This window comes from Kazachstania africana, chromosome 8 (assembly GCF_000304475.1).
Source record: "Kazachstania africana CBS 2517 chromosome 8, complete genome".
NCBI classification, from domain to species: Eukaryota; Fungi; Ascomycota; class Saccharomycetes; order Saccharomycetales; family Saccharomycetaceae; genus Kazachstania; species Kazachstania africana.
In genome coordinates this window covers 499,815-527,744 of record NC_018947.1, presented here as the reverse complement: position 1 = coordinate 527,744, position 27,930 = coordinate 499,815, and the positions used below count along the sequence as shown (strand labels likewise).

At 35.8% G+C, this 27,930-nt stretch overlaps 15 protein-coding genes and 1 non-coding gene across 16 annotated transcripts; 5 read left to right on the top strand and 11 right to left on the bottom strand.

Moving 5' to 3' along the window:
* Nucleotides 1-140: 140 nt before the first annotated feature.
* Nucleotides 141-1,853, bottom strand: AIM10 (putative proline--tRNA ligase AIM10; the record flags this gene model as incomplete). Its single annotated transcript, XM_003958772.1, has 1 exon — nucleotides 141-1,853. One exon carries the CDS (start codon nucleotides 1,851-1,853, stop codon nucleotides 141-143), a length of 1,713 nt encoding a protein of 570 aa, XP_003958821.1.
* Nucleotides 1,854-2,530: 677 nt separating this feature from the next.
* TOA1 (transcription initiation factor IIA large subunit) lies at nucleotides 2,531-3,337 on the top strand (the record flags this gene model as incomplete). The annotated part of the gene is made up of 1 exon (XM_003958771.1): nucleotides 2,531-3,337. The coding sequence occupies one exon, from the start codon at nucleotides 2,531-2,533 to the stop codon at nucleotides 3,335-3,337; it is 807 nt and encodes a 268-aa protein (XP_003958820.1).
* Nucleotides 3,338-3,421: 84 nt separating this feature from the next.
* On the bottom strand, nucleotides 3,422-4,588 carry KAFR0H02750 (glyoxylate reductase; the record flags this gene model as incomplete). The annotated part of the gene is made up of 1 exon (XM_003958770.1): nucleotides 3,422-4,588. The coding sequence occupies one exon, from the start codon at nucleotides 4,586-4,588 to the stop codon at nucleotides 3,422-3,424; it is 1,167 nt and encodes a 388-aa protein (XP_003958819.1).
* A 72-nt stretch (nucleotides 4,589-4,660) lies between these two features.
* Nucleotides 4,661-5,395, bottom strand: PEX25 (Pex25p; the record flags this gene model as incomplete). Its single annotated transcript, XM_003958769.1, has 1 exon — nucleotides 4,661-5,395. The coding sequence occupies one exon, from the start codon at nucleotides 5,393-5,395 to the stop codon at nucleotides 4,661-4,663; it is 735 nt and encodes a 244-aa protein (XP_003958818.1).
* A 280-nt stretch (nucleotides 5,396-5,675) lies between these two features.
* Nucleotides 5,676-5,747, bottom strand: KAFR0Htrna6M. Its single transcript has one exon. It is a non-coding gene; the product is annotated as a tRNA-Met (tRNA).
* Nucleotides 5,748-6,782: 1,035 nt separating this feature from the next.
* RNY1 (ribonuclease T2) lies at nucleotides 6,783-8,057 on the top strand (the record flags this gene model as incomplete). The annotated part of the gene is made up of 1 exon (XM_003958768.1): nucleotides 6,783-8,057. The coding sequence occupies one exon, from the start codon at nucleotides 6,783-6,785 to the stop codon at nucleotides 8,055-8,057; it is 1,275 nt and encodes a 424-aa protein (XP_003958817.1).
* Nucleotides 8,058-8,085: 28 nt separating this feature from the next.
* On the bottom strand, nucleotides 8,086-8,772 carry SPC29 (Spc29p; the record flags this gene model as incomplete). The annotated part of the gene is made up of 1 exon (XM_003958767.1): nucleotides 8,086-8,772. One exon carries the CDS (start codon nucleotides 8,770-8,772, stop codon nucleotides 8,086-8,088), a length of 687 nt encoding a protein of 228 aa, XP_003958816.1.
* A 923-nt stretch (nucleotides 8,773-9,695) lies between these two features.
* Nucleotides 9,696-12,026, top strand: PTP2 (tyrosine protein phosphatase PTP2; the record flags this gene model as incomplete). Its single annotated transcript, XM_003958766.1, has 1 exon — nucleotides 9,696-12,026. One exon carries the CDS (start codon nucleotides 9,696-9,698, stop codon nucleotides 12,024-12,026), a length of 2,331 nt encoding a protein of 776 aa, XP_003958815.1.
* A 138-nt stretch (nucleotides 12,027-12,164) lies between these two features.
* On the bottom strand, nucleotides 12,165-15,290 carry KAP120 (karyopherin KAP120; the record flags this gene model as incomplete). The annotated part of the gene is made up of 1 exon (XM_003958765.1): nucleotides 12,165-15,290. The coding sequence occupies one exon, from the start codon at nucleotides 15,288-15,290 to the stop codon at nucleotides 12,165-12,167; it is 3,126 nt and encodes a 1,041-aa protein (XP_003958814.1).
* A 585-nt stretch (nucleotides 15,291-15,875) lies between these two features.
* Nucleotides 15,876-17,171, bottom strand: NPT1 (nicotinate phosphoribosyltransferase; the record flags this gene model as incomplete). Its single annotated transcript, XM_003958764.1, has 1 exon — nucleotides 15,876-17,171. The coding sequence occupies one exon, from the start codon at nucleotides 17,169-17,171 to the stop codon at nucleotides 15,876-15,878; it is 1,296 nt and encodes a 431-aa protein (XP_003958813.1).
* Nucleotides 17,172-17,505: 334 nt separating this feature from the next.
* NAN1 (Nan1p) lies at nucleotides 17,506-20,085 on the bottom strand (the record flags this gene model as incomplete). Its single annotated transcript, XM_003958763.1, has 1 exon — nucleotides 17,506-20,085. One exon carries the CDS (start codon nucleotides 20,083-20,085, stop codon nucleotides 17,506-17,508), a length of 2,580 nt encoding a protein of 859 aa, XP_003958812.1.
* A 248-nt stretch (nucleotides 20,086-20,333) lies between these two features.
* RPB10 (DNA-directed RNA polymerase core subunit RPB10) lies at nucleotides 20,334-20,546 on the top strand (the record flags this gene model as incomplete). Its single annotated transcript, XM_003958762.1, has 1 exon — nucleotides 20,334-20,546. The coding sequence occupies one exon, from the start codon at nucleotides 20,334-20,336 to the stop codon at nucleotides 20,544-20,546; it is 213 nt and encodes a 70-aa protein (XP_003958811.1).
* Nucleotides 20,547-20,977: 431 nt separating this feature from the next.
* TBF1 (Tbf1p) lies at nucleotides 20,978-22,672 on the top strand (the record flags this gene model as incomplete). Its single annotated transcript, XM_003958761.1, has 1 exon — nucleotides 20,978-22,672. One exon carries the CDS (start codon nucleotides 20,978-20,980, stop codon nucleotides 22,670-22,672), a length of 1,695 nt encoding a protein of 564 aa, XP_003958810.1.
* A 178-nt stretch (nucleotides 22,673-22,850) lies between these two features.
* TAF14 (TATA-binding protein-associated factor TAF14) lies at nucleotides 22,851-23,652 on the bottom strand (the record flags this gene model as incomplete). Its single annotated transcript, XM_003958760.1, has 2 exons — nucleotides 22,851-23,564; nucleotides 23,644-23,652. 2 exons carry the CDS (start codon nucleotides 23,650-23,652, stop codon nucleotides 22,851-22,853), a joined length of 723 nt encoding a protein of 240 aa, XP_003958809.1.
* A 281-nt stretch (nucleotides 23,653-23,933) lies between these two features.
* On the bottom strand, nucleotides 23,934-24,611 carry SPO19 (Spo19p; the record flags this gene model as incomplete). The annotated part of the gene is made up of 1 exon (XM_003958759.1): nucleotides 23,934-24,611. The coding sequence occupies one exon, from the start codon at nucleotides 24,609-24,611 to the stop codon at nucleotides 23,934-23,936; it is 678 nt and encodes a 225-aa protein (XP_003958808.1).
* Nucleotides 24,612-24,990: 379 nt separating this feature from the next.
* STE13 (Ste13p) lies at nucleotides 24,991-27,681 on the bottom strand (the record flags this gene model as incomplete). Its single annotated transcript, XM_003958758.1, has 1 exon — nucleotides 24,991-27,681. The coding sequence occupies one exon, from the start codon at nucleotides 27,679-27,681 to the stop codon at nucleotides 24,991-24,993; it is 2,691 nt and encodes an 896-aa protein (XP_003958807.1).
* Between the last annotated feature and the right edge of the window lie 249 nt (nucleotides 27,682-27,930).

The following is a 27,930-nucleotide window of genomic DNA, read 5'->3' as shown; positions in this document are numbered from 1 at the left end:
AAACTCATCTTTACGGTATAAGTGCCAAATTTGTAGTGTAAGACCATAATATTGCTGCTGAAATCTTGCTTAAATGATGTATTTACATGAGAATGATATATAGAGTTTGTGCGCGAAGTTTCGTTTTATTAACAGGTCTTTTAGATATCCTTCAGTAGGAATTCGATAACGTCGTTCGCGTGGTCGAGATGTACGACATGTTTCTCCGTGGTGTTTTCCTGATAGACTTCCCATTGGTACTGATCTTTCAAGTGGTTGTACTTGATTTTCCAATATGCATCCGTGTCACCTTTGAGTCTCTTTCCTCTGACTTCTATTTCGATTCTTGGCCACGTCTTGGAACCAACTATTATGCAAATCGGTATACCTATGGCATGCGACGTCGAGATTTGGGAGAAGAGGGTGGTATTATTGTCTTCGCCGTTGGGCAGTTGTAAGATTTCGTTGGCCAATTGAGATGATTCGGTTAATTTAGTAACCACTTTGACAATCTTCTCATTCATCTCTTCTGTCTTAGGCGGAGAGCATATGGATACCAGATATGGAGCAATAGGACTGGGCCATCTGAGTCCCAGTGAATCTCTGTTCACTTCTGCTATTGCAGCAACAACCCTTGAGATGCCAATTCCATAACACCCCATTTTCACCAAATTATTTTCCGTTGTATTTTCTGCATTATTGTAATTCAATTTCATGGCTTCTGAATATTTGGTGTTTAGATTGAAAGTATGGCCGACTTCAATACTGTTGGAAGTTTGCAATGGGGACTCGCCACACAATCCACAAATTTCTCCTTCAATGGAATTAACCAAATTAACGTCTGTTATTTGACTAAAATTATTCTTCAAATATTGTTTTAGTGGGAAATCAGGGAAATTGGAACGTGAAGAAATACGTGAATCCATCATTCTGACGACTTTATTGAACATTGGGTCGTTATTTTCATTTTGGAAAATCGTTAAAATTTTGTTGTCAGTAAACTCCTTTAAAGCAGAATCCAAATCATAATCCGTTGCAATTGAAGCTAAATTCCAGTTCAATTGTCTATCTGATGGGAAATAGAAACAGAACAAAGTATCATGACTCTTGTTTAACGCATATTTCACCGTGACGTCGGTCGTAGGTTTGAGATTTGTCCCTGGTAAGGATTCTGTCTTGTCTTGTGTGGATGTAGTATGACAATTTGGACAATAAAACAACTTGTCCTCGCCAACGTCATGTAAGTAATGGTATTCGATTGATTGGTCGCCTCCAATGTAGCCATTATCTGCCACAGCTTTGGCAAACGGTATTTTCAACCGTTTGAAGATTCTAATGAATGCCTCGTTGACTTCATTAAACATCGATTTTGCATCCTCTGTGGATTCCACAAACGAATAAGCATCAAGCATTAGAAACTCTTTTGTTCTCAAAAGTCCATTTCTGGGTCTTTTCTCGTTTCTGAACTTCTTTGTTACCTGGTAAGCCAAGACTGGCATATCTTTGTAACTCTTAATGTGTGAAGTCATCAGTTTAGTAATATCCTCTTCACAAGTGGGTACCAAACAGAATTGATCATTGTCAAGCCTGTACATTTCATTGTTATTCCATCGATTGGTCTTTTCCCACCGACGTCGAGGAGATATTGACGCCAAGGCTAACTCACTAACGTTAGGGAACGATTCATGCAGTTCTCTATGGACGATATCGGTCAGTTTCTCAATTGTTCTATGACCCAGGGGCAGATGGTGATAAATTCCACTAGACGATTTAGCAACGAAATTTAGCGATTCCAGCAATTCTGGAGTGTTCAATCTGTTGAGCACACTGGGTCTGATGAATCTCGGTAGGAAGATCCGTTTCAATGGTTTCATCCTGAGTGTTCTATTAGCTGGCTATTCCATCAGAAAGAAGCTCAAATTGTCACTGGAAAAAAAAGTTGGCTTTTGTTTACTTACCACTCGAAGCAGCTGTGAGCATCAATGCCATTGCCCATACAGGAAGGGAAACTGCAAGGAAATGGTGAAGAATGAGTGTCCGTTGCACGTTGAGTCCAGCAGCAAGCTTTGGCAGGCGTTGGCAGCTTTGTTCTGACACATTTACTTCAGACAGTGGCAGATAATGGGGTGTATCTGTAGTAGCATGGTATAATTGCTACTCACATTTACGTAGAAGAGTAATCCCAGCAACGATAGACATCGAGTAGAGTCACAACAGGCAGAGTACGATGCCTTGCGGATGACAATTCGAGTAAAGAACCTTCGGAATGTGCCAGAAACTCGCGGAAAGTGGCAGCCAACAGCGATCTAAAGTGTTAGCCCATATGGAGAGCTCCAATTGGCGGCTCTGGGGTGTTTAAATGGGCTAATTTTGAGCAACTGACTAACGTTTTGATTAGTAAAAGTGACGAGAGTTACCCCGCCCTGTTTACGTATTTTAACAAAATTAAAATTTTCCAACCTTTGAAAATATAGAAGTTCCACTATTAGAAGTAACAACATTAAGAGTTCGTTAGCGTGAAAGGGTCATTGATAGATCGATAGATAAAGTAATGTCGAACCGTGAAGCAAGTAAAGTGTATGAGTCCATCGTGGAGTCTGTTATAAACGAAGTTAGAGAAGATTTTGAAAATGCAGGTATTGATGAACAAACTTTACAAGATTTGAAACGAAATTGGAAATTGAAATTGTCAGAGACTAAAGTCACCACATTCAATTGGGATACGGAGGTTATGGATACGCATAACAGTAATTTCATGATTAAAGAAGAACAACAGCAGAGTGAATTAGATCAAGGTTTAATTTTACCGGGACTAGAGAGTAATACCTTAAATTTAAATCCAACTCCAAATGATAATAACAACGCCGGTTATGGTAATAATGGTAGTAATAATAATAGTAATAATAATAGTAATAATAATGATAATAATAAGGATGATAATACGATATTTGAGCCTTCTACGACGACAAAGATAAAACAGGAAAATGACAATGAAGATTCTCAAGGAAATGGTATAAGTCCTGGTGAAAACGACTCATCAAAACAGGAAATAACTCTGGAAGTAGACGATCCAAGTGGTAAAATAGCAGAGCAGATACGATTACAGGAAAAGAAAGCGAAAAGAAGTGCACTTCTAGATACTGATGAAGTTGGTTCCGAATTGGACGATTCAGATGATGATTATTTGATTTCTGAAGGTGAAGATGACGGTCCTGACGAAAATCTAATGTTGTGTCTCTATGAAAAAGTTACCAGAACCAAAGCAAGATGGAAATGTTCTTTAAAAGATGGTATCGCCACGATCAATCACAAGGACTATACTTTTCAAAAAGCTCAGGTAGAAGCTGAATGGATTTAGTAAATATATCAGTACATAAATGCGTTTGTAAGATTTAACTCCCCTCCCCTCCTCCCCTGAGGTTAGAAACTCAATAAAGCAATACTAATTTAGCGGGTAGATACCGTCGTATCCATATACAAATAAGCTCTCGATATTTTGTAAAGTTATCTCAGTGGAACGTTTCATAATATCAGACACTGCACTTCCAATGTGTGGTAGTACTGTAACATCCCATCTTTGTAAAAATTCTTTCTTAATTGTAGTCTCTTCACTTTTAAATACGTCTAGTCCACAACTAGCGATCTTATTACTATCTAAATGTCTCAATAAGGCGTCTTCATCTATACATGTTCCTCTCCCGACATTAACAATTCTGACTCCATCTTTACACATTTTAATTGTTTTATCATTAATTATATTTGCAGTGGTATCTCCCCCAGGCAATGCTAATATGATAATATCCGCTTCTTGCCAAGTTTCAGGATCTTCCAATGACTCATGATATTTAGCTTCATAACCCAACAATTTTGAAGAAACTGGGCCGGATCTCCTGTGGTATTGAATTTCCATATTGAATGCTAATTTCAACTTATTTCCAATAGTTTGTCCAATGGATCCAAACCCAAGAATTAAAGCTATTTTACCTGTTGGTGAATCAACACTTTTTCCTCCAACTGTGAAACTATTCACGACGTTTATCTTCTTAGTATGGTCCTTCTTTATTGGTATTTTGTAACTAGTTCTCAACTCTGTGCTACCGTTTTGGGATACTACTTGCATGTCTTGAGTTTCACTTACAGAAGAACCAATGTACTCTCTAGTACCCATTATATTACCCATCTCCATGAATTTTATACAAAATTCCCAGAATGAACACATTCTGAAGGTTGAAATGACAAGGTACATGCAGAGATCACTGACATTGTCATTGGCATTGGGACCAATGTTACAAATCGTAATATCTTTCTCTTCCCTTAATCGTTTAATATCAACGAAATCGCAACCGACCCATGGCACAACAATTGCTCTTAAACAGCTGGGCAAATAGTCCCAATATGGATTTATCCCTTCCAAATAGGTGAAGAAATCCTCTGTGATCCAGATACAATGAACTGGTTCTATTTGTAAATATTGTTTAAAGGACTCCGGAGTTGATATTTCATAATTAATGAAATTAATGTTATTCTCTAGGTGAAGCTTCTCAAAGAGTGGATTAGCCTCATCGATTTCAATCTGAGTCTTGTATGGTATGATAACATTGATTGACATGGTCTTGGTACCCGAAGGATTGTTGTTTGTCTTATTTTGCACCTTTTTTTCGTTAAATTAGTGATAAATAGTTTATATATCTTTATATGTTTGTATGTAGAATTTAGATAATCCACTAATGCTCGAGATTAGAGAAAGAATGAGACCACTTTTCTTTGTATAGAAGGTGCCATTTGTCGGGAAAGTGTTTGTGACAAGCTCGCAGACCAATCTTAAGATATCGAGTTTTAACAATATATTGCTGTGATTATCATATCTTTGTAAGTCTTGTTTCAAATTTAGTAAGATATCCATTTCCCATGAGATAGTTTCATGTTTATCAATCCAGTGGGCGAGTCGTGGACTGCATCTTATTATCTTCAATTTGTTCAATAAGTCCAATTCATCGAAGATACCATAATATAGATCAATAACCTTCTGTAGAAAATTTTCATTGTAGATTAACTGTTTATCTTTCAAATTTTGAAACAGTTCGACGAGCCTAATTGGTGTGTAACCAAATCTTAATAAATATCTAAATAAATTCAGTTGGAATGCAACAGCTTGGAAAAAGGGACCATTAATGAGTTTAAAACTTCGTAAAATTTCAAGTATACATTTAAGTAGTTTAACAATTTTATCTTTACCGGAGACACTATTTAATATAAATTTAATAATTTTAAAATGTTTTTGGTAATTCGTTAAAGTTTTGGGAGAGCTAGCCTCCTCCACTATAACCACTGTTTCTTCTGTTCCATTTTCTTTACTTTCCAGTACGATGGGTAACTTTGGTACCACTTTCGATTCTATAACTTCAATGCCAGACATTTTGCTGTGACTCTTCGATGTCGGAAAAGATTACTGGGGACTGACGAGTGCAAGAAACCGTCTAGATGCGCGATATATATATGTGTGTGCGTAGATGTCGTTATTACAAGGTAAAATTAGTCATTTACTGGAACTACTAAGCGGCAGTACAATCTTGTACGTAAAATTGACCATCTTCATCTCTCTCGATGCCTGAGAAGTCAGCCAATTTTGAGCGTTGGAAAAACAATTTTCCGCCGGAAAAATCAAATTCTTTGCGAAAAAAATTTAAAAAAGAAATTAGCGCCGCTCTGTTTCGATCAGAGGACATCAGGGTTATGAGCCCTGCGCGCTTCCACTGCGCCACGGCGCTGCTAATTCTTGTTTTTAAATGTATTTGGTTGAACCCAGTCGTCCATGTAATACTTCCTAAAACCATTACACTTGCAAAATCACGTATCCAGGACTACTTCAGTAATCGTATTAGAGGTCATGGAATGTAAATAAGTACTGTAATTTTGAACCTATGGGTTTCAGATTGGCTATCACGTGATGGGATATTTCTTATCGTCTCCAAGAGAAGCCGTCAGACAGCGTGTCAGACGTTATCCCTTCCGTCAACGTGTTGTATGAGAAGGTAACCTTGATGAGGATATGGTGTGGAAAAGTAAATATTCGAGAGTAAATAGCTGCATCTGTCGATGGCTTAGCGTGTGGTAGAATTTGAGGTTTCTGGTGACACTAGCCTTATTATGAGTTACAGTTTGTCCTGTTTTCTCCTTTTGATTCTTTGGCATGTGTTTAGCATGCTGTTTCATTCTGCCCGGACGTTAACGTTTGTATTGATGTTTATAATACTTATTCACTCGCTAACTGATTAAACTTGTCTATCACTAACTAAATAGTAAATTTATTATTTTAGACAAATTTCAAGTTCAAGTTAACTATCACCAAAATATGTGTATCAGAATATTCAGAAAGTCTGCTGGTTACCATAGTTTCTTCATGACTAATCAACCATATCTTCGAGCCGGTTATAAATAATTCTCTTCTACTGCTGATCCTAAGCACTAACAAAGCTGGCACTAGAGGACAACATCTAGTACAATGCACTCTTTCCCAAAGCAAGTACGCAAAGCATGGAGAGTCACCAGAAGGCTAAAAAGCCAAGAAAGTTTCGACCGTCCCAGATCGGTCTTAAATTGCCCATCTTCAGCTAATCTCCCCCACCCAACTCCCTCGTTGGTACCACATCTTCTCGATACAGTTACTCTTATATACATAGCCATATCATATACCATTCTACTTACGTTTGGGTTGTCATATCAACGATTTACACTATCATTAAAGGAAAGTCCGAATTCAAAAATGAGGTTCCACCATCGACTTTCATAGAAAATTGTAACATATGCCACAAATGCTCTTACATAATCTATTAGCGTTACAAACTATCTTCAACTCAGACGTCAATGATATAGCACCAAGTTGTCCCTTCAATCCACCATTAACGTGTGAAAACAAGACAATAGTACCTGACCAATGCTGTTTTGAATACCCCGGAGGCATCTTTTTACAGTCACAATTTTGGAATTATCTACCATCGAAACGCAACTTGAATACATCAGAATTGATCAACGAGTTAGGTCCGCTGGATTCCTTCACGGTTCATGGTTTGTGGCCCGATACTTGTATAGGCTCATACGAACAATTTTGTGAGAAAGATATGTTTATCGATGATGTTTATTACCTTTTGCACTCTGATGAATTTCAAGGATCCTTAGAATTATACAATTTCATGAAACTATATTGGAAAAATAACGTTGTGAATAATGAAGAATCGTTATGGATTCATGAATATAATAAACATGGTACATGCATCAAAAATATTAGGCCAGAATGTTATTCTAGATGGAATAGTCATGGTAACGAAAAATTATGGAAGAGAAAAAGTGTTATAGATTATTTCAATATCACAAGAAACCTCTTCCAGGATTTAAATAGCTTCGAAATGTTAGCAAAACATGGTATTAGTCCCAGTATAAATCGTACTTATACGAAAAGGGAAATTCAAGATGCATTAAAGGATGAATTTAATGGGAAAACCGTGTTTATTAATTGTGATTCAAATAATGTTTTAAATGAAATCTGGTATTTTCATCTTCTGAATGGGCCATTTCTTAATGAGAAATTTGTGCCCATTGATGCCTTGGAGTCACCACCATTCTCTAAATGTAAAGCAACCGGTATTAGGTATTATCCGAAGGGGCATATTCCATCAGACGATAATGGATCAGATGAGAAGAAAGGTGAACTTAGAATTGTCACTGATGATAAGAAAAATAATGGCTTTCTTATCAAGAATGGTCATTGGTTGGCCAAGGGAACACCCGCAACATTTAAATTACTTAAATCACCTTTTGGTAATTACTATCTAAAATCAAGGTTGGGATACTGTCGTATTCATAACGATAGAAATGAGCTATTTAAATGCCATTACGAAAACACCAGAGATGCTACTCAATTTGAGTTTGATGATCTCAATAGTTTGATTGGTTATTCTAATGGCTTCAAATGGGGTTCATTCGATGAGAGCGAAGACTCACAAAGGGAAGTCTATCATTTGACTGATAGGAATGCCAATCATTTGAAATTCAAATTTCAGTTAAAATTCAGTGCATTATAGAAAAGAAGCTGTATACAAATAACATATGCTAAAAAAACCTAGTATTGAGCAATTTTTTTGTATCTTCTTCTTCGTAGTTTCTAGGATACTCTTGAAATCGGGTATCATTAAATCTATCAGAATAATTTCTAAAACTCAAACTTCTGTTTGGTTCATAATTTAAATTAGCACTACTGCTACGTTGGTTATTTTCAAGATAAGGCAAATCTCGATCATTAACTCTTATGGTTCTATCTAAATCTTTAATTTTAAAATTCAAATTCAAATTTTCTTGCCTCTGCAATCCTAATTCATTTTTCAAATTTTTCAATTCAAGACTCTGATCATGAACTGTCTGTTTCAATAATTTGATTTCATTGGATGATTTATACATAAAATCAATAATTTTTTCCATATCATTACTTCTTTGTGAATTGGATCTATTATTTTCTAATAATGTCGATGCAGATGGTATCCTAGAGGAAGGTAAAGGAGCATTACCTCTTAACTGCTGTCGCAGTTTATCATCCAATAACGAATCTGTTTGTAATCGGTCATTATATCCATCATTCTTACCGTATAGTAATTTATCTTTACTTCTATTAAAGACCGTTGTGTCCTGTAATGAACCGTTTCTTTTCATTATCTCTTCGGATTCCTTCATTATATCTCTTAACGAATCCTGAGTAGATGCTCTGTTGAAGAAATCTTTAGTGAACGTATCATTTGCACTCATTTCTATACTTTACTTCTATTGAGACTCTCTTTTCTGTATTTACTGGTCATCATCATCTTCATCTTCTGTGTAAATAAAATACTACAATCGGTTGCTTTCGCGTCACAAGAGTAAATATTGACGCGTCGCAGATCGTTGTATACGTCAGGTAAAAGGACAATTCTTAAAAAGAGTGCCATTATTAAACTGTTCTTTAGACCCTGGAAAGGTTAAAGCCAAAACATGAGTGGATAACAATTGTGTTCAGCAAATCTTGCCCCATTGATGCCCTTCTTTGTTTCTTTCCCCACAACCCTAACTTTCAACACAAGCCCTAACTGTTTTTCCAAACCCGAACTTCCAAACGGAGCCCTAATTTGCTCTCCTAAACCTCCGGGATACAAAAAAAGATGGAAACCGACAGCGACGAGGGGACTTCGCCAAGAAATGTGGCCCCCCTTCCCCTCCCCGAAAAAAGATCCAGAATAGATTCCTTTTTTGCCAAGCCTCCCTCCGAGGAAAATTTTCCTAGCGGAAAAACCTTTTGGCTTTTCTTTATTTCTTTTTTATTTGCCTTCGAAGCCATGTAATCATAGTAAACGAAACATGCGGTCAATTCTTCACAGGAAAGGACATGTTAAGAATGAAATTTATTTTTAGGATTTACGCTTGTAATACGTCAAGGAAAGAGTTTGTTCGGTGAATTTTTCTTTCTCTGTTTTGATTCAGATCAGGATTAAGAAATACTGTTATTCTTTTTGTGAATAAATTTAAGTTCTCATTCGTTTTTGGTTTACTAACGGTCGTGTTAAGGTAAGTCTCCGTTTGTGTATGTATAATCAATTGCAAAAGGGACTATAAACCACCACACAGTACCTGCATTCAACAAGTTTATGTCTAATTTATCAAACGTTCATATTCCTCTGGTTGACAGTACTCCTTTCATGTTTCCTACCGATCCCAAATCAACAAAATTCGTCGATTTAGAATCAACTGATTACCGTCTAAATGATTTAAAACACTGCTCAAGTATCAACAGTTTAATCGAAGATTATTTGGCCCCCAGTGACGGTAATATTCTCCTGTTCGATCTTTCACCCAGTGACTGTCCTATTCCAAACTCATTTACTATATCTTCTCCTGCAACTTCTGTCTCGTCATTATTTTGTAACCATACAAAATCATCCCTATTGACTGCTAATAGAAACTTACATAAGATTCATTTGTCCTTACCTACCACATTATTGAAAAGGCCAAAATTCACTTTCGCAAACATGCTGCAGACTCTTTTCACTAAAGAAAAGAAAGATTCAATATTGAATTTGATTGCAAATTCATCTATTTTCATCTTTTACGATAGAAATAGTGTCTTCGATAAATGCACTATACAAACTTATCTTCTCATCAAGAAATTCCAAAATTTTCTCGATGCAAATGTAGATTATCAACTAATACTTTTATCTTCTGATGAACCTTTCACTCAAGATAAGACAGTAGATACAAAAGAAATGGCTACAACTATCTACAATAGAGAAATCTCCGCTAATGGACAACAATACAGCTTAACTATTAATATTCCTACATCTGCTACAAACAAATCATTTATTCGTTCAATAAAAAAGATTAACGTAAACTATTCACCAAATTCTTTGAAAAAATATTTTGACTTCAACATTCCTGATAATCTTTTAGAAAATGATAATTGTTTGCCTGAATGGTTACGACAATTCACTATAAAATCAAATCATGATAAAATCTTATCAAATTTATACCATAAATTCCAATTATTAGAAGATTTAGAAATTGAGCGTTTATCAAAGTGTTTGATTAAAGAAGAAGAAGATAAACAACAAAGAATGGATAGTTCATACATAAATGAATTAAATCAATCTTTCTTACAATCTTCCTCATCATATCACAAAATATATTCCTTACATCATCTACAAAAACAGTTTAAAAAGAGGAAACAAGATAATTTAAATGACAAACGTGTTCCTGCATTATTGGTTACCACAGAAGTCAATGAGAGTCACGCATCAATTTCAGATACTAACTCTTCGACGCCACTAAGTGAAGGCGATGTTTTGCTAACTCCATTAGACAACTATGCCGTTTCAAAAGGTATCCAATCCTTTAATAAGAATAGATACTCAAATATTGTACCTTACGAACACTCAAGAGTTAAATTGGCCCCTTCACCCATCTTAAACGGTAATGGAGAAAGTATTTGCTCGTCAGATCTTGACCAAGGGCCATTGGATAACAATAACAACATTACCGATCACAGAATGAAAAATCAACGGTACCCATCACCTAATGATATGAATAATCAAAAAGGTTTTAATGTCCCATCATCCTCCCTCTCTATCTCGTCCGCGAAATCAAATTCCATATCAACAAATCCACCTACCAGTGAGGGATCTTCAATTGGACAAAAGTCACAAGTTGCTGATGATACGCTTGTAATCGACGATTATTTTAATGCAAATTATCTAAGCATACCACAAATCAATCCAGATTACACATATGTCGCAACACAGGCGCCATTACCAACTACTATTGATGATTTCTGGAATGTTATAATTTCTAACAATATTAACGTTATTGTTTCATTGAATTCAGATGATGAATTACACATGAAAAAATGGGATATCTACTGGGATAACCCTGATAATTCAAATTTAAAGCACAAATATAACGTTAAACTAGTTACATTAATAGAAAATTTCAACGGTATAGATGGTTTCGTCTTAAGAATTTTCCGTGTCAACAAGAAGGACAAAGATAATTTCTCAATTATTTATCAATTGCATTATACAAAATGGCTAGATTCATGTGTTGTGGACGTTTCTGAGCTTTTAAAACTTTTCCAATGTAAGGATTCATTATTACAAAATCCTCTAGACTCCATTGAACGGAGCAGCTTGGTGACACAGTCTGATAAAAAGAGAATCAAGAATTTGACAAAACTCTCTGAAAATTATACCGATGAAGGTTCACCAATGAATAAGTCGCCGTTACTGGTACACTGTTCAGCTGGTTGTGGTAGAACAGGTGTTTTTATTACTTTAGATATTTTGACAAGTATACTATCTGATGGAAAGAGTGCATCAAATGAAGTTGACGTATGGAATATGAAGCAAGATTTACTTTTCATAATAATTAACGAGTTGAGAAAACAGCGTCTATCAATGGTACAAAATTTAAGCCAATTTGTCGCTTGTTATGAATCGATTTTCCTATATTTTGCGTTGTTAAAAGAAAAATTAAAATAGATTTTAGATGCCTTTATATAATTATACAGGTGATGTTTTTGGTGCATTTAATTTAAAGCATTACCTTTTCTCCGTTTTAATGTTATGCATTTGGTTGTTACTTTTTTTAAGTAGATACAATACTCTCTGTTATTTAACTCAGATACCATTTGGTTGAATCGACAAAAACAAACGTAAATTCTCTAACAGTGTTGGATTAACTGTTTGTAATAATTCATTATATCTCTCAGGCCCCAAATTTTCTTTTAAAAAGTTCAAAGTTTGATTAATAAATTCCTTCAAACTGATATTATGAACAGGATCGTTATCTTTACACAAATCATGCTGCCTTAATTGCTCATTTGTTAATGGATAGAATGCGAGCGATTGGTCGGTGACAATGTCATTCAAATGATATCTTTCACAATCACCGCCATTTGTTTCGTTTATTTCTTCTAACATGTCGACCCATAACGACACAATACCCTCAAAATCAAACAATATTGATATCGTATTAGTTCTCAATAAACTGGAAAGACCCAATAAATGAATTTTTTTCAGTTTTGGATCATAAAGGTCTTTGTAACAAACAATCCAAACTGCAATAAGCTTTTGAATTATTTCCTCAAATGGCATATCCTTGTTGACTATCTTCCTCTCTGCTAAGGGTAATTGCAAGTTCTCATATGATGATGGTAAAGATTGATAAAAATTGGATAAAAATTCAATCAAAGCGTTTGGATTCACGTAGCTTATTCTAGCAATCACTTGTACTATTTGTCCACATTGGTATGATGACAATGATTCTTCTTGAAATACACAGTTGAACAATGAATTCAACACTCCCGTTTGGTAAAATTGTGTTAGAAGACGATTTTCTTGATCCTCTTCATTACGTAAGGCCAAGACCTCCCAGATTTCCAGAATTAATTGGAAAGAATCCTCTCTCAACTTCAATAAGTATGCTGCTAGGTTACTAAAAACTTTAGCGAATGTCTCAATTGAGAAAAATTCATTCTGAGGTAATATCATCGCATAACTCTTGATAATTTCCAGCAAAGTAGGTAAAATTTCCGTCCTTGTATCAATACCATGCTCCAAGTACGGCAATATTTCTATAAATTTATCATCAAATCCATGTTCTTTTTCTGTAAAATTTTGCAAAAGAGCAGACCAGAGTTCGAATCCATCTTCATTTAGCAGGGCATATTGTGCAGAAGAAGGGTTGCAGGAAAAGGATAAAACGGGTATGGCGATTTCCCAGGTTAAATATGAATAAGAACCCAGCGAGGTAACCAGATTTCTTAACAATCTCAATAACGAATTAGATAAAATAGATTCGGAAGCGTTGTTCGTGGCAACATCCCACAAATCTGGGACTATTCGTAAAATCTCAATCAATATGTCTTTGTTTATTAGTGGTCTTGTCTGAATGATAATATCGCTTATGGTATTTAGAACGTAGAGCCTTGTTTCTGTTAGTGACACAGATGGTAGAATTTTCCTCAGTAGCACTACGACGATATCATTCAAAAATGGTTGAAAGGTTTCTTTATTGAAATTCCAATCATCAATCATAGTCCTTAGCGACTGTAATACCGTCAATAAAACAACTTTATCCTCCTCTGTCATCAATATATCGCAGAAGAATTTATAACATAGACGTTTGCTCTCCTCTGAACACTTTATAGTGGACCATTCATTTATGACCAGTGCTACTCTCCTTCTGATGATTTTTAGTTCATCTTCTGATTTGTTTGAGTTTCTTGCGTCTGGTAGAAAAACTTCCACTAATAGTTTATCAAAATCCACCATATCACTAACAGCCGCAGCACTGAGCTGAAAACTAGCATATATAGCATCTTTCTTAAGAAAGTCATCTAATGAACTAGATAAACTTGCTGCATCAGTTTCGATTTTGTTAAGAAGGTAGGGAACGAGAAGTTCAGAGAATGAGTTGATTAAATCCTGAAAGAAATTCTCAGCACACGGTCTAATTTGATATTCATAACTTGTTGCCATTTGCTCATTAATCCATTCTTCGGGATCAAGGAACCAATTTTCTAATTCACTTGGTCTCAATTTTAGGTAAGATTCCATAAGAACGTCGACTAATTTTTTGACAAGATTTTCATTTAAGAATTCGACATTAATTCTATTTATTGATGCTTGAATACTCTGTTTATCACTTCTAGCCTTTAATGTAATGACATTACCTTTCTTATTGGTGAAAGTAATCACCCTTTTAAGTAATAATAAAGCCCTTATTGTTGTATTTTCCCAAAAATCACCAGTTACTTCAGTACTTTCGGAGTAAACTTCAGATGCCTTTTCAAATAGTAATTTAGTATAACTGATCAATATCCGGATTGAGCACGGTAATAAGATGAAAGTGGCTGGCGATTCGGCCACCAAATTATAGTACAGTTTCCCATAACATTTTATGAACCTTTCGTAGATGTCATATTTTCCTAAGGTTGCTTGGTTTGCTACGAGAAGATCAAAATGGCCTATTGTTAGCTTCAAAAACTCACATACAGACTCGTCTTTATGTGGTTTTTCGTAACCTTCACAAACAATTCTTCTCAAGACTTTTAAAGCCAAGTATGCAACTTGTAATTTAATTAAATTATCTGAATAATTAATTTCAGAATTATTATGAGATAAAACGGAATTTGTCCATTCATCAAAAGATTCTAGATAAATTCTAACGATTAGAGGGAAAATTAATGGTACTTTACTTTGCATGGCTGGCTTACATCTACCAATTCTTGCAGTTCCTAAGATTTTGATGATTTGGTTGATGTGAATCAAAATGTTATGAATCTCTATTGGATTCTTTCTAATATGATTATCTTTCAATAAATGTTCTAATTGTTCAAACAGGTTTGGCCATTCGCCAGGGAAGTCTAGTCTAGATATTTTTGACGCAGCCTGAGCGTTTTGTATGGTTAATTGGTTATTTTGCTCATCGATAAGTTCAAACAACCTGGATCTAATCAAACTTTTCTCCTCTTTACTAATTGCATGAACCCTAGTTGACCTCCAGTACTTATCAATACCATTTTTAAACTGAATAACAGCCAACCATCTTACTTGTAAGGGATTCGATAAGTCCAAGTACACGGATTGTAGCAGATGATGGAAACCCGGTTTAATTTCCCATGCTTTTAATTGCTGTTCAGCCAACTTCTGAATCTCTGAACCTGCGTGCTGTGGGTTTCCAGCTTGTTCAAGCATTTGTACGACGTTTAACTCATTTAGTTCGACGTTATTGTATGACATTTTAGACGATTTTCTTTTCTGCTTCCTCCTGATGCTCTCCTTTGAACAAATTACAGCTAATTATGCTCTATTTTAGCACTATCTTCAGACAGTCTTCACCAAAGAAGTTCCAATTGTTTCTCAAAAAAGATACGGGCCAAAATACAGGTGAATAACCAATACAAATGGGCTTCTAATCATTTATAAGTTGGGAACACTTCCATACAATTTTTTTAATTCTTAATCCCAGCGAAGTCATCGAAAAAAAAATTCTGCTTAGTGAAGAAACGATCGATATTAGCAATGGTGAATAACACCAGCATTACATTAAATGGTTTAGTGTATATATTAATGGTATATAAAGTAATCATTAAGTTATATTTATAATCTGGACAAAAAAAAAAAGGAAATTGATGGAGGGTTCATTAATAAGATATGGACGACGTAGTGATACTTGCTAATTGAATTGAAAATAATACAAGACGTTGTGAGTGGAAGGGAGATGCAGCCCTTTTTATAATTAGTGTATCTTTACTCTACCAATGTGATAAATGGACATTATGAGAGACAGAGAGAGTGCGCCCAAAGGATAATATGTATTGTTTTTCATTCAGTCCAACGATGAGCTTCATTATCACCGGTCCAACTACACTCTATATAACCTAATTCTTCTTTGACTCTTTTCACGGTAGCTGGATCACCCATATTTTTACCCAAGTTATCAGAAATCTTGACTGCGTGGTTACTATTAACCGTCAATAATTTAATGACGATATTTAATGGTTCACTCTTGACAGAATTATTTGATCTTAATTGGAAATCGTTAGTCAAGTTGGTACCAATACCGAAACTAGCTAACAATCCGTTTTCCTTGGCAGCTTTACCATAAACGATAGCCTTTTCTACATTCAATGAATCGGAATAACATACAACCTTCTTGAATTTTGGTAAACCTAAGACGTCGTGATAATGGTGTGCGATTTTCTTGGTATATTCTACTGGATCACCTGAATCTTGTCTGACACCCACGTAATAATCAGAATAAGGAGCTACGAAGGATTTCAAATAATTGTCAGTACCAAATGTGTCAGTCAATGCAAGGCCAGCGTTGTCTGGACCAAAAGTCTTGATCCAACAATCCATGGCGTTTTTGTTAGCATTCACATAATCATTGGTGATTGACGCAATACCCATGAACCATTCATGTGCGACCGTACCAATAGGTTTGACACCATATTTCTTGGCGAAAAGGACATTAGAACTTCCAATGAAAAACTTGGCATATGAAGGGTTTTCTTTAATGGCATCCATGATTCCATGCATGACTAAATCCTGTGTATGATAGGATCTACGACGTCTTGTACCGAATTCACTAAAGGCAAATTCATTTTCGAACAATTTCAAAGCTTTATCCTTTGCCTTTTCGATCTGGCCATCGTAAGACCAATCCGTATCAACGAATTTGAAGTAAGCCTCAGAGATTAATGCAAGAACAGGAATCTCGTATAAAATAGTATCCTTCCATAAACCTTTAATCAACAAATTGATATTGAATCTTTCTTCGTTAGCGTCAGATTGAGTAGGTTCGAATCCAAACTGAATTTGCTCGCTTGGATTCAATTTGCAATCATCACTACTTATCCACTCAATGTAAGCATCAGGCAAGTAAGGAATCTCCCTTTGCAAATAGTCAACTTCCTCCTTTGTAAATCTCAAATCTTCCAAATAGCGTAATTGCTCTTGCAGCCAATCTATAGCAATCTTATTAAAAGTCAACTGACTAGACCTATTCGTGTACTTATAAACCACGTCGGCAGTAGGAAAATTCGTGAACACTGCTGCATGCATGGTAATCTTGTACATGTCGGTATCCAACAAAGACGTAATAACAGGACCAGACATCGCTTCTCTTAGCTTTTTTCTTCCAAATCTATCCCAAATATATCTATGAACCAGTCAAATAAGCCTCTCAAATGGAACAACTGTGACTATATTGTCTATAAATCCCAACTTACTTTATATAACACTCGTCATAGTAACGAAAATTTTTTTTTCCACTTACAACCGGCAAAAAAAACATGCCTAAGCCATAATAGATGTTCCGGTGTAAATCATGCTAAACAGGTGCAATTATCAAATCAGTTGATACAACAGAGTTTTGTGTTCGATTACGGCTAATTTACACATTTTATTTGTCATCTACACATTCTATTTGCTATATAACTTTTTTTTTTCTCTAAGAGAGTGTTTTGAGTACGCTGTCGAATAATGTTTCCATTTCGATGTTTTGGAGGTTATCGAACATGTTTGTGAAACTGTTCATGTTTATCTTAGTATGGATGGAGTTCTGGATGGTCTCGCCGTCCAGGATTTCCTCCACGTCTTCATTGTCGTTTTTCAGGCCCTTCATGATGTTGGTTTTCCTGATGGACAATTTTCGTAATTCTTCCAAGTAACTGTTCTTGTCAGCATGATCGTTTTCCGTCGTTAGGCCGTCCAATATGCCCTCCTTGTTCGATTCATCGAGCATTATCTCGTTGGTAACGGTGGTGCCAATGACACCGAGTCTTGATTCTATATCGAGGAAGATGAAATCTGTGTCATAATTCCATCCAATCCAGGCAATGTATTCGTCATGAGTGAAACTTCCCAGTTTCTTGGATAGATTAGAGTTGAAAACTAGAACATGAGATTTGAAACTGGTAGCTTTATCCTTTGATTGTTTGTTGATGACAATGGCAATTTTACCGTTTGTTTCATCGCAGGTAATCAATCTTTCCAGGTTACCATTCTTATATATGCCGTTGACGTATGGATATATGTCGAAACTGTTGATGATTTTACCCAACAGAAGATCGATCACATTCAAAGTGGCTTTAGTGGCCACTAATAAACTTGTTTCACCAATTAATTTGATTGTTTGGATTTCAGAATCAAATGTGAATTCATTAACAAAATCATCGTCGTTATCATCAACATTGGTATTTTCCAATTTTCTAAACGTTTCAAAATCTATAATTTGTAATTTATCATCAAATCCATGGAAAAGTAAACTACCATCTTTGGAACTTGCCATTGAGACAGAATTTGTAAAATGATTGAAATTATTAATCAAAATTTTCTTTAAACACCAATTACTTTCCTTAACATCGTAGACCCAGTACTTGATACCACCGTTATTATCTGCAGTTAAACAACCATCTTTTGAGACGATCATATTTGTAATTGGAACATTTTGACCATGTGGGTTGAGAACTTTGGTAACCAATTCCCATTGATCTGAATTCGAATTGAATTGCCAAAATTTTAGAAGATGTATTATATCATCAGATGAAAGTAAATCTGCAGGAGCGAATTCGATTTCATAAGTAATTAAAGAGGTACCATCTTTTGAAAGTTTCAAATTTAAAATCTTTGGATCCTTGATATTTAATTCACTCTTAACTTTACCCATAAAAGTATTGATACTATTTGTTAAATATTGTAAATTGACAGATTCATTCTTGTAGAAATCAAAAGTTTGTAAATTTGAACCATGTGGAATGTATAATTGTTTAGTTACTGGATTAATTTCGATACAAGTGGTGAAATCTTTCTTTTTCAACCTCATCAATTTCCTCTTTTGTTTCTTGAATGATGTGTTGATTGATGAAGTTGAATTTATTGAAGAGTAAGGTTGTGAATTTGTAATTTGGATGATGGAGTTGAAAACTGGTAGTGGCCCCACAATAGATAAATTTGAAATTAAATCTGCAGAATTCAATAAGACCAATTGATAATCTGAATTGGAATCATTTTCCATCATTTGTAAAGATAAAGAATAGAAATTTTCCAGTACTTGAATATCGATGATGACACCATTCAAACGTGGTAAGAAATGTTGTAAATTTGTTGATAATTGCCAGAAACTTAAGACTTTTTCCCAACCACCTGAGAGTAAGTAAGTACCATCAGCATTGAAATTCAAAGACAGCACGGCGTCGATATGCCATTTCAATAGTCTCGGTTTCATATCAATTAAATTAGTGACGGTGACGACACCGGAAGCGAAACCGAGGGCTAATTGGGTACAAGTGTTATCAATAGCCATGGATGTGACAAAATTAGAAAAACTTGCCGATGTGTTGATTGTAGCCAGTGGGAATTGGAAACGAACGGTTTGTTCAGAGATAGAATAGACGATAACATGCTTTTCATTATTTTCTTTGAGTAATATGGAGATGAATTTGTTATTTGATGACCAACTCGAAAGAATGACGTTTTCAAATGATTTTTCCTCCGTGGTGGTTACCTTATCATCCTCTTGGAAACGAAGGGAATGGAACGTATAATACTGTAAGGAGTTACTGGTTGTCTTCGTGGTTAAAAATTTGATATCATTATCGAAGAAAATCTTGGAGACGTCTGAATGGTTTAGTTGCAGAACCTTGGGATTTTCAACCATCTTACCCTTATAATTGAGGACGATGATATGACCAGCATTAGTTACAAGAGTAATCAACCTGTCTTCCTCGTGAGAAGTAGCAGTGATATCACCGAGTAAGATATTGACGACGAAAACGTCTTTATTATCCTGGAAAACGCGGGCCAAAAGTGGGTTGTTACTGAACTTGAGGGTTTTTGTGCATTGTCTGGTCTCGACAGAGTAAATCTTAATCTGATTATTGAATGGAACGATGAAATACTTCCTATCATCCGTTAAAATGGAAATATTCTTGTTGCAACTAGTAGAGTCTCTATGGGCTCTTGGCAACATCGGCTTGCCCCCGGAAACAACCGCTAGGTTGTACTTCTGTGATACAGAGGAGTGTGTCATCTCGAATAGCCCTGAATCAAACGCACAGTGTCTTGTCCAACTCATCATAAAGTGGTTCCTGAAGAGCTCATCGCAAGATTGAAAAATTTTATAGAGAAGAGACCACGACTCGTCCTGTGTGATCGTGCGAGAGTGCGAAATTTTAAGCTGAACAAAAAAAAAAATTTCATAAGAAGAGCCATCAGCAGCATCATCACAGCAAGCAGCGAGTGAATAGACGAGAGAGAGAGTGTGTGTGAGAGACAGAGATGATTGTTCCAGTGAGATGTTTTTCGTGTGGTAAGGTTGTTGGTGACAAGTGGGAGAGCTACTTGAACATGTTGCAGGAGGACGAGTTGGATGAAGGTACTGCGTTGTCCAGACTGGGGTTGAAGAGATACTGTTGTAGAAGGATGATTTTGACGCATGTCGATTTGATTGAGAAGTTCTTGAGATACAATCCTCTGGAGAAGAGGGACTGAACAGGCATGTGAGAGAAAAAGAGAGAGACCTTCCATTCACGCATGTGAGAGAAAGAGAGAGAGACCTTCCATTCTGTACATTATATAAGGCACATTAGCAGTAGATAGTTTCTAAGATAAAAATGAATTTAAGAAGTTTCTAGGAAAGTTGCTGGAGGGGCATGGAAGATGTGTATATGGTCGTTATTGCTAAGTGTAGTGGAAACTTTGTGGAAATAAATGCCATAAAGTTTCCACAAGATGGTATATCACGTGACATTATGTGGCATTTGTGGAAACATGTGGCATGTACCGTGCGAAACGACTGATCCCGTGTAACCTAAAAAATTTTCAAGTGAAACCTGAAAATCGTTGTTTATTTAGACCTATTTAACCATACCTAACACTTTGACGACAGTATAACTAATATCGTGATTAGCACCTCTACCAACATGTCTGTGGCATCCACCCATGTTGATGAAGCAAAATCTGAAAATTTGAACAGGTTTAATAACATTATAGGAAGTCTACCTCTCAGGACGAGCCTTACCATCTCATCACTATGTCTACTAGATAACATTTCGACACAGTTATTAAGATTTTTAATATTCAATTCAAATTCTCCACAAATTATTGCTCTATATTCAGACTCTCAATCAAATATTTCTTCTGGTGAAACTGAAATCTTTCAAACCCTTTTAAAATTGTTTAAACAAGTTAGACTCATCTACAATACTAGAACTCCACTTTTAAACGTTCATGACGTGGCTCCCGGTCTTTGGTTCCCAAATTCTCCACCTCCTCTACTACTAAGAGGTCACGAAGCCTATATCATCACCGCTATACGTAAAGCCAATTTATTGACTTTCATATTGACCGCTATAGGTTGTTTCAATTATGGGTTCGAACTTTTACAATCTACTTTCCTCGATATCTTCTGCCCAAACACCCTTTTCACTGGAACTGCTTCCACTGATCAAAATGGTAAATTTTTAAAATCTCAAGCTATACTTTATTTGGATTTGAAAACTCAAGCTTTTATTGCAGGTTTGAAAGAATTTAAATCTGACACCAATGGCATCCCAAAGGAGAAACAAGAAGAAATTTTGAAATTGGTTTTCCCAGATAATCTAGCTGAGCAGCTTATTTTGAGAAGGACCGGTAGTTCAAATTTAGGTACCAATGGCACAATGACGCCTTCTGAAAGAGATTTTATTGAAAGGTGTGAACGTCGTAAAGATAATCTCTTACAATTTGATCAATTCGATTCATTAATCGAAAGTTACGACTTCAACCATTTCATTAAAGAAATCTTGGATTATTGTAACAGGAATATGGGTCTAATCATTTGGGGTAAGAAAGGTCGTGGTAAGTCACCATTATATTCCTTCGATGATAATGAATTTGACAATCAAATTATTTACGCCTCAGGTGCAATGGCTCCAAATGATTCAAGTAATCTTAATATTAGTGGTACCGCCTTAAACAATTTACAATCTCGTGAGGGCACTTTCGATTCAATTAACGATGCATCTCAAGATTTCAGCAACAATTCTCAGGTATTAGCTGCTGCTATTGCTGCCAGTTCATCAAATAGAACTAATGCAAACAATATGACGCAATCAATAGTGCATGCGGCAGTGGCGGCTTCAGCGCAAAATGGTGTTCGTAAATTAAAACCGAAGAGAACTTGGTCCAAGACGGAAGAAGACACCCTAATTGAAGGATTGAAAGAAGTTGGTCCATCATGGTCCAAAATTCTTGATCTTTATGGTCCAGGTGGTAAAATCAACGAAAATTTGAAGAGTAGAACTCAGGTACAATTAAAGGACAAGGCAAGAAATTGGAAATTACAATATTTGAAGTCTGGTAGGGAATTACCAGACTATTTGGCAAAAGTTACTGGTAACTTAGACAAGGCCTATAAATCTAAAAAGAAAGCTATAGCAGCCGCGTCTGCTGCTTCTAATGCGTCTGGCATCTCCACAGGAGAGGCCATCTCGTCTCAAGTTGGATCACAATCGGAATCGGTCCCACCAACCCAAATTGAATCAAACGAGAATCAAGAAACTGATCAAAACGGGCTTTTTGATAATAACGCTAATGAAACAACTGGATTTGATCCAACTTTAGGTGATTCCATCTAAGAAAGGTGAATCAGTGAATTAAAGTAAACTAATAAAACCAAAAAAAAAAATTATATCGTTATGTTTGTTCGAGTTCTCCAAACATCGTGTGTTGTAACTTTATATATATATATACATATATATCTCAAAGAATAGTTCTGTAATTAATGTGTCATCTGCTGTTTAAAGCACTAATTATTTATGAATCAGAGTGTTTCTTGACATAATCCGACAAACTCTTCAACAATTCATCGGGTAAACTGTATAAATCAATGATAAATTCTCCATCATCGACGTTATTAGTAACGTTCATTTCAGGAATATTATTGTCCGTGATCATCTGCACCACGCCAATCAAATCATCCTCGGTCAATTTAGTCAATCCTAGAGCCAATTTCTCGAGATCTACATTGCCCTTAATTGTAGAATTGCTACTACTCTTGGTCTTCTTAGCCTTCGGTTCACCCACATCTACTGTACTGTCGGCAGCCTTCCTCTTACCAGTGTCTTCAATGCCGCCGCTCTTTTCCAGTTCACGTACCAGATTTGGTTTATTGATGGGCACTTGAATGACATGATCCACTTCGTATTCTTCTTGTAAAAAGTTCAAATCGTGAGGAATTTTTCTTTCACCAGCTTTGTCGAGAAAGAAAACGCTTATATCTAATGGGAATCCACCCCAGCCTTGTTCTTCGATCTTGAAAGGTGAGTCTGAAACCGTTCTATTAGGATTCACGAAAGTTGGATGTAAATGGTATATCACTTTCTCGAATATACTTGCTGGGATTTCTTTATTTTTATCATTTAATAAAACTATTTCTATCGACCATTGACGAACTGGGAAATTTTCTACCGGTGGAACGTCTGGCAGAATTCTCTGCTTGGTCTTGATTCTTACCGTCCTCTTAACTGACTATTTCCAAGAATAATAATTCCAATGGAAAGTTAGTAAAACTATACTAAACTTCAAAACTTGTCTAATTGTAACTTACTGCAACCATATCTAAATCTAATCGAACTATTCGTCAACTTGTCCAATGCGATGCAGTCACAGCCAACTATATACTAGATACCAAAAGTTCTTGATGCTTTTCTTCGAGAGATCTCGAAGAGATTTAGAATTTGTCACGTGACGAACAATGTCCGAAGTGTCAAAAGGTCATCAACTTTTAAATAGTCAAGACTAGTCTAAGCAGTTCGATCCAATTTTTCTTATATTATCTGTAGAATAGCTTGCTATATGATGTATACTTATATCAATATTTGCTAGTCATGCTTCTTTCTAATAGGCTTGAACGAATACTAATACACCTAAAAGTACTGCCATGAACATTGTGGCTGGCGTCACAAAAGTGGAAGAGTTCTCTTCTTGCGCAGTACCACCAATAATAGTGACGTTACCACTGGTGAAGTTACTTTGTTGCGTAACACTTGTTGTGGACTCTACTCTTTGTGTAGTTGACGTTTCACATGAACTGAGGGTAGCAGTCACAGTTGTCCTTGTAACTGATGTCTCTAAAAATGAGGAAGTCATGGTTGTCTTATTTGTTGACCCTACCGCTTCAACAACTGCTTTTTTCTGGCCTTTACTTATATCGATAACTGCATCATATTGTTCTATCTCTTCACCTTCATCATCCGCAAATTGTCCAAATTGTTTACCTTCCTCATACAAAGTGTCTTCCTCCTCATCATACATCTTATTGAAAATCTCTTCATATTCTTTCAAAGTAACAAACTCTGGGACCTGAGGTAAATCAGCAAATACAATGTTAGAAGTATGTTGAAGTTTTTCTAATAATTCTGCTGACATTGTATTTTTATCTAAATGGACAGTCAAAGGTCTGTTCAACTCCGTAGAGTCACCTCCTACATCCTCAGTGGTCAAATAGGCCTGGAAAGTTTCTGCTTTAGCTAAGACTACACTTGTTGCCAAAATAATCGACAATTGATTCCACATTTCTCTACTATTCTATTCAAAAAAAATTATTTACTATCTTGAAAAAGCTCTTAATAACTACTAATACACAAACTAAAAAAATGCAAATAAGTATTTCTTAATCACAACTTATTTATATACAATATGAATATGCAACATAAGGATCCATTTTTCTGTGTCACAAGTACTTTTGTTATGGCGACACAAAACATCAACACTGTCCTGAACTTCGCAACGTGACAGAAATTGTAACCGACGTTCTTGCAATTCTTGAAACCCTTGCTTGAATGATTCTCGTTTTTGGACGTCAATAGTTCTTTTCTATGAGTAAAGATTATTTTTTTTGGTTTTCTTTTTATATTGTAATATTACAGAAAGTTATTATTATGTAACTGTTTGCCTAATGTCTTATGCTCTCTAATTGTCCCGAAAATGCTTCATCTAACCAGTAGTAAATCTTTTCGTAAATTATTCTTTGTGCACCGTGATACCTGATAGAATGATCTGAGTCCGGGAATATATGCATATCGTAATTTCTTAATTTGTTCAAATTCAATTTATCTACAAATTCATAGGTATTTTGGATATGCACGTTATCATCTGCGGTACCATGAATTAACATGAATCTTTTCAGGTTTTTGAAACTACTTACTTCGTTGACAACAGAAATGGTTTGATATCCATCTAAATTAGTTTCAATACCGTCCATATACCTTTCGGTGTATATCGAATCATAATATAGCCAGTTTGTAACAGGAGCAACGGCAATTGCATACTTGAAAGTCTCACCTTTATCAAATTCTACAGTTTTCAATGTCGTAAAACCACCATAGGACCACCCCCATATGGCAACTTTGCTGTCGTCTATATTGGCTTTTTTCTCTGACATATATTTCTTAGTGACCTCTGTGACATCACGAGGTTCCCAATAACCCAGTTTTCTGTTGGCCCAAGCCCTGAAGCTCCAACCTTTACCACCAGTACCCCTTGGTTCAATCTGCAAGACTATTGCATCGAGTCCTGAAGCCACGGATTGTTCTAATAAAATTGATTGCCTTGTTGTAAATGTTTGAGAACCTGGTCCGCCATAAACGTTCACCAATACAGGGTACTTCTTCTTAGCATTCATATTTGCGGGTTTAATCTCTATATAATTTATTTCCACACCATCGTCTAATTTCATTGTCTTATAATTCGTTTGAGGTAAATCTACTCTTTCTAGCGTTTTCTTAAAATTAGCATCGTTGGATAATTTTATAGCAAGCTCAGATTCAGAGGGCTTTAAAACTTCATATAAGGAACCAGCCTCAGTTTGAGGAATACCAGGTCCCATCATTTTCATTAAAGCATATCTACAACTCGAACTTAGCTCATATTGGTAAAAATCGTGGTTACTATTCGGGTCTTGTAAAGTTTTCACACCTTCATTGCCTACGCTATTCAATGTCACTCCATATAAATGTTGACCCATTGGATGTATTTGGTTGGCTGTGAAAAAGACCGTATTACTGTCGTATTCAAATCCTACGATACCATCGCCAGTAATTTCCCAGTTTCCCTTAGTAAGTTGTCTACCACTTTTAGAATCTGGGGATGCATAATAGAACAAATGATTGTAACCGTCAATGTCAGGCTGTACATCTACGTAGCCATATTCCTTCCTTCCTTGTGCCGCATTCGGTGGGATAACCATTATTTTTTTCAACTTGTCTACCCATCCATTGAAACGAGTATAATCATCCGTGCGTATAGTCTTTAAAGCAATCTTAACAGTATCGTACATTTTCACTGACAAATGCTTTGAATGACGATCAGCAGTCTTAAATATGAAATGATTGCTATCTATCCAAGCAGCATCATATAGGACAAGTTCCTTATCAATCTTCTCGTCGACATTAACTGAATAAAGAACACCCTCACCGTGATTGAATTCGAATAATTCGACAGTTGGGTTTGGTCTCCCTGGTTTTGGATAGCTTATACTTCTAGATTTTGGATATTGATCTTTGTCAGTATACATGGAGAAATCGTAAGAATCAACGTTATTGTCGTTGAACCTTGCGAAAATGAATTTAGAATCATCAGGTGCCCACCAAATAGCTTTCTCATCACCCATGACTTCTTCCTCATAGATCCAATCTGGCTTAGCATTGAAAACAGTATCTGAGCCGTCTCTTGTAAGTCTGACTGGTTGGCGTTCCATATAGCTGTGTTGGAAATACAAATCATTTTGATGTACGAAATAGATGTAATTATAACTTGGAGAAAATTTAGCGTATGATAACTTAACAATCTCATCATTGTTTCCAAGTGGATTAATTGGTTTAATATCTCCAGTTTCAATATCTTTCAGCCAATAAAGGGCCCTTGATGAATGCCTGAACTCGCTTTTAATATTTGTCCCTAAAATCATTCTATCTAATCTGTAATTCACTGAAGCAGTAGATACGGTGTATTCTATACCAGCAAATGTGAATTTACTTTCACATAGGACCTTCTTATATTGTTTATCGAACAATTGCTTAGCCACCAAATTGGTCGTATCTCCTTCGACTTCCAAAGTGAGATAGAGGCCAGGATCTGTGTCATGGCTTTCTAGTCTCTTTGGAGGGTCAATGAAACGAAAACTTGTGGAATCTACACTGAAAGCACCATTGAATACGTCTTCAATGGTAAAAGTTCTGTCTCTTTTGTCGACATCAACTTTTGGATTCTTGTTTGTGTTTGAACCTTCACGTCTATTACTTGAATCCTTCACAAAGAACGTGGGAATTACAAAGAGAACGAATACAACGAGTAGGAAACCTATCAGTATGGCTGTGATTCGTTTCCTATTATGACCGAATTTCTTACTAAAGTACCAGCTCTCTAGACTACTGCCTAACGATGGGAAGGGAGAGGCTTGGGAATTCTGATCTAGAATGAAATCCTGATTCTCGAGATCAGAGGTCCTACTATTCAATGGCGGAGGGATATCCAAGTTATCTAGTTCAAAATCCGATCTATCTCCTCTAAAGGACGACCCTGAAGTAGCTTGTTCCATGAAAAGATGACTATTCTTTCTCCTATGTTTGTGAGGTGAAAAAGACATGAAATAGAGTCAATCCCAAAGCTAATTGCAAATTGAAAGTGGATTATATAACATACTTAATATAAGGTTTAATATTTCCACTAAAAAAACAACTATATGAAACTTCGCCTCAAGAGGGCTAAAAAAAAATGTATGCAGCCATTTTGACACATTAAATGACAGAAGTAATAAATTATTCTCACTATTGAATCCTACTAATATACTGACATATATATATATATATATATATGTATAAATATTATCAATTAT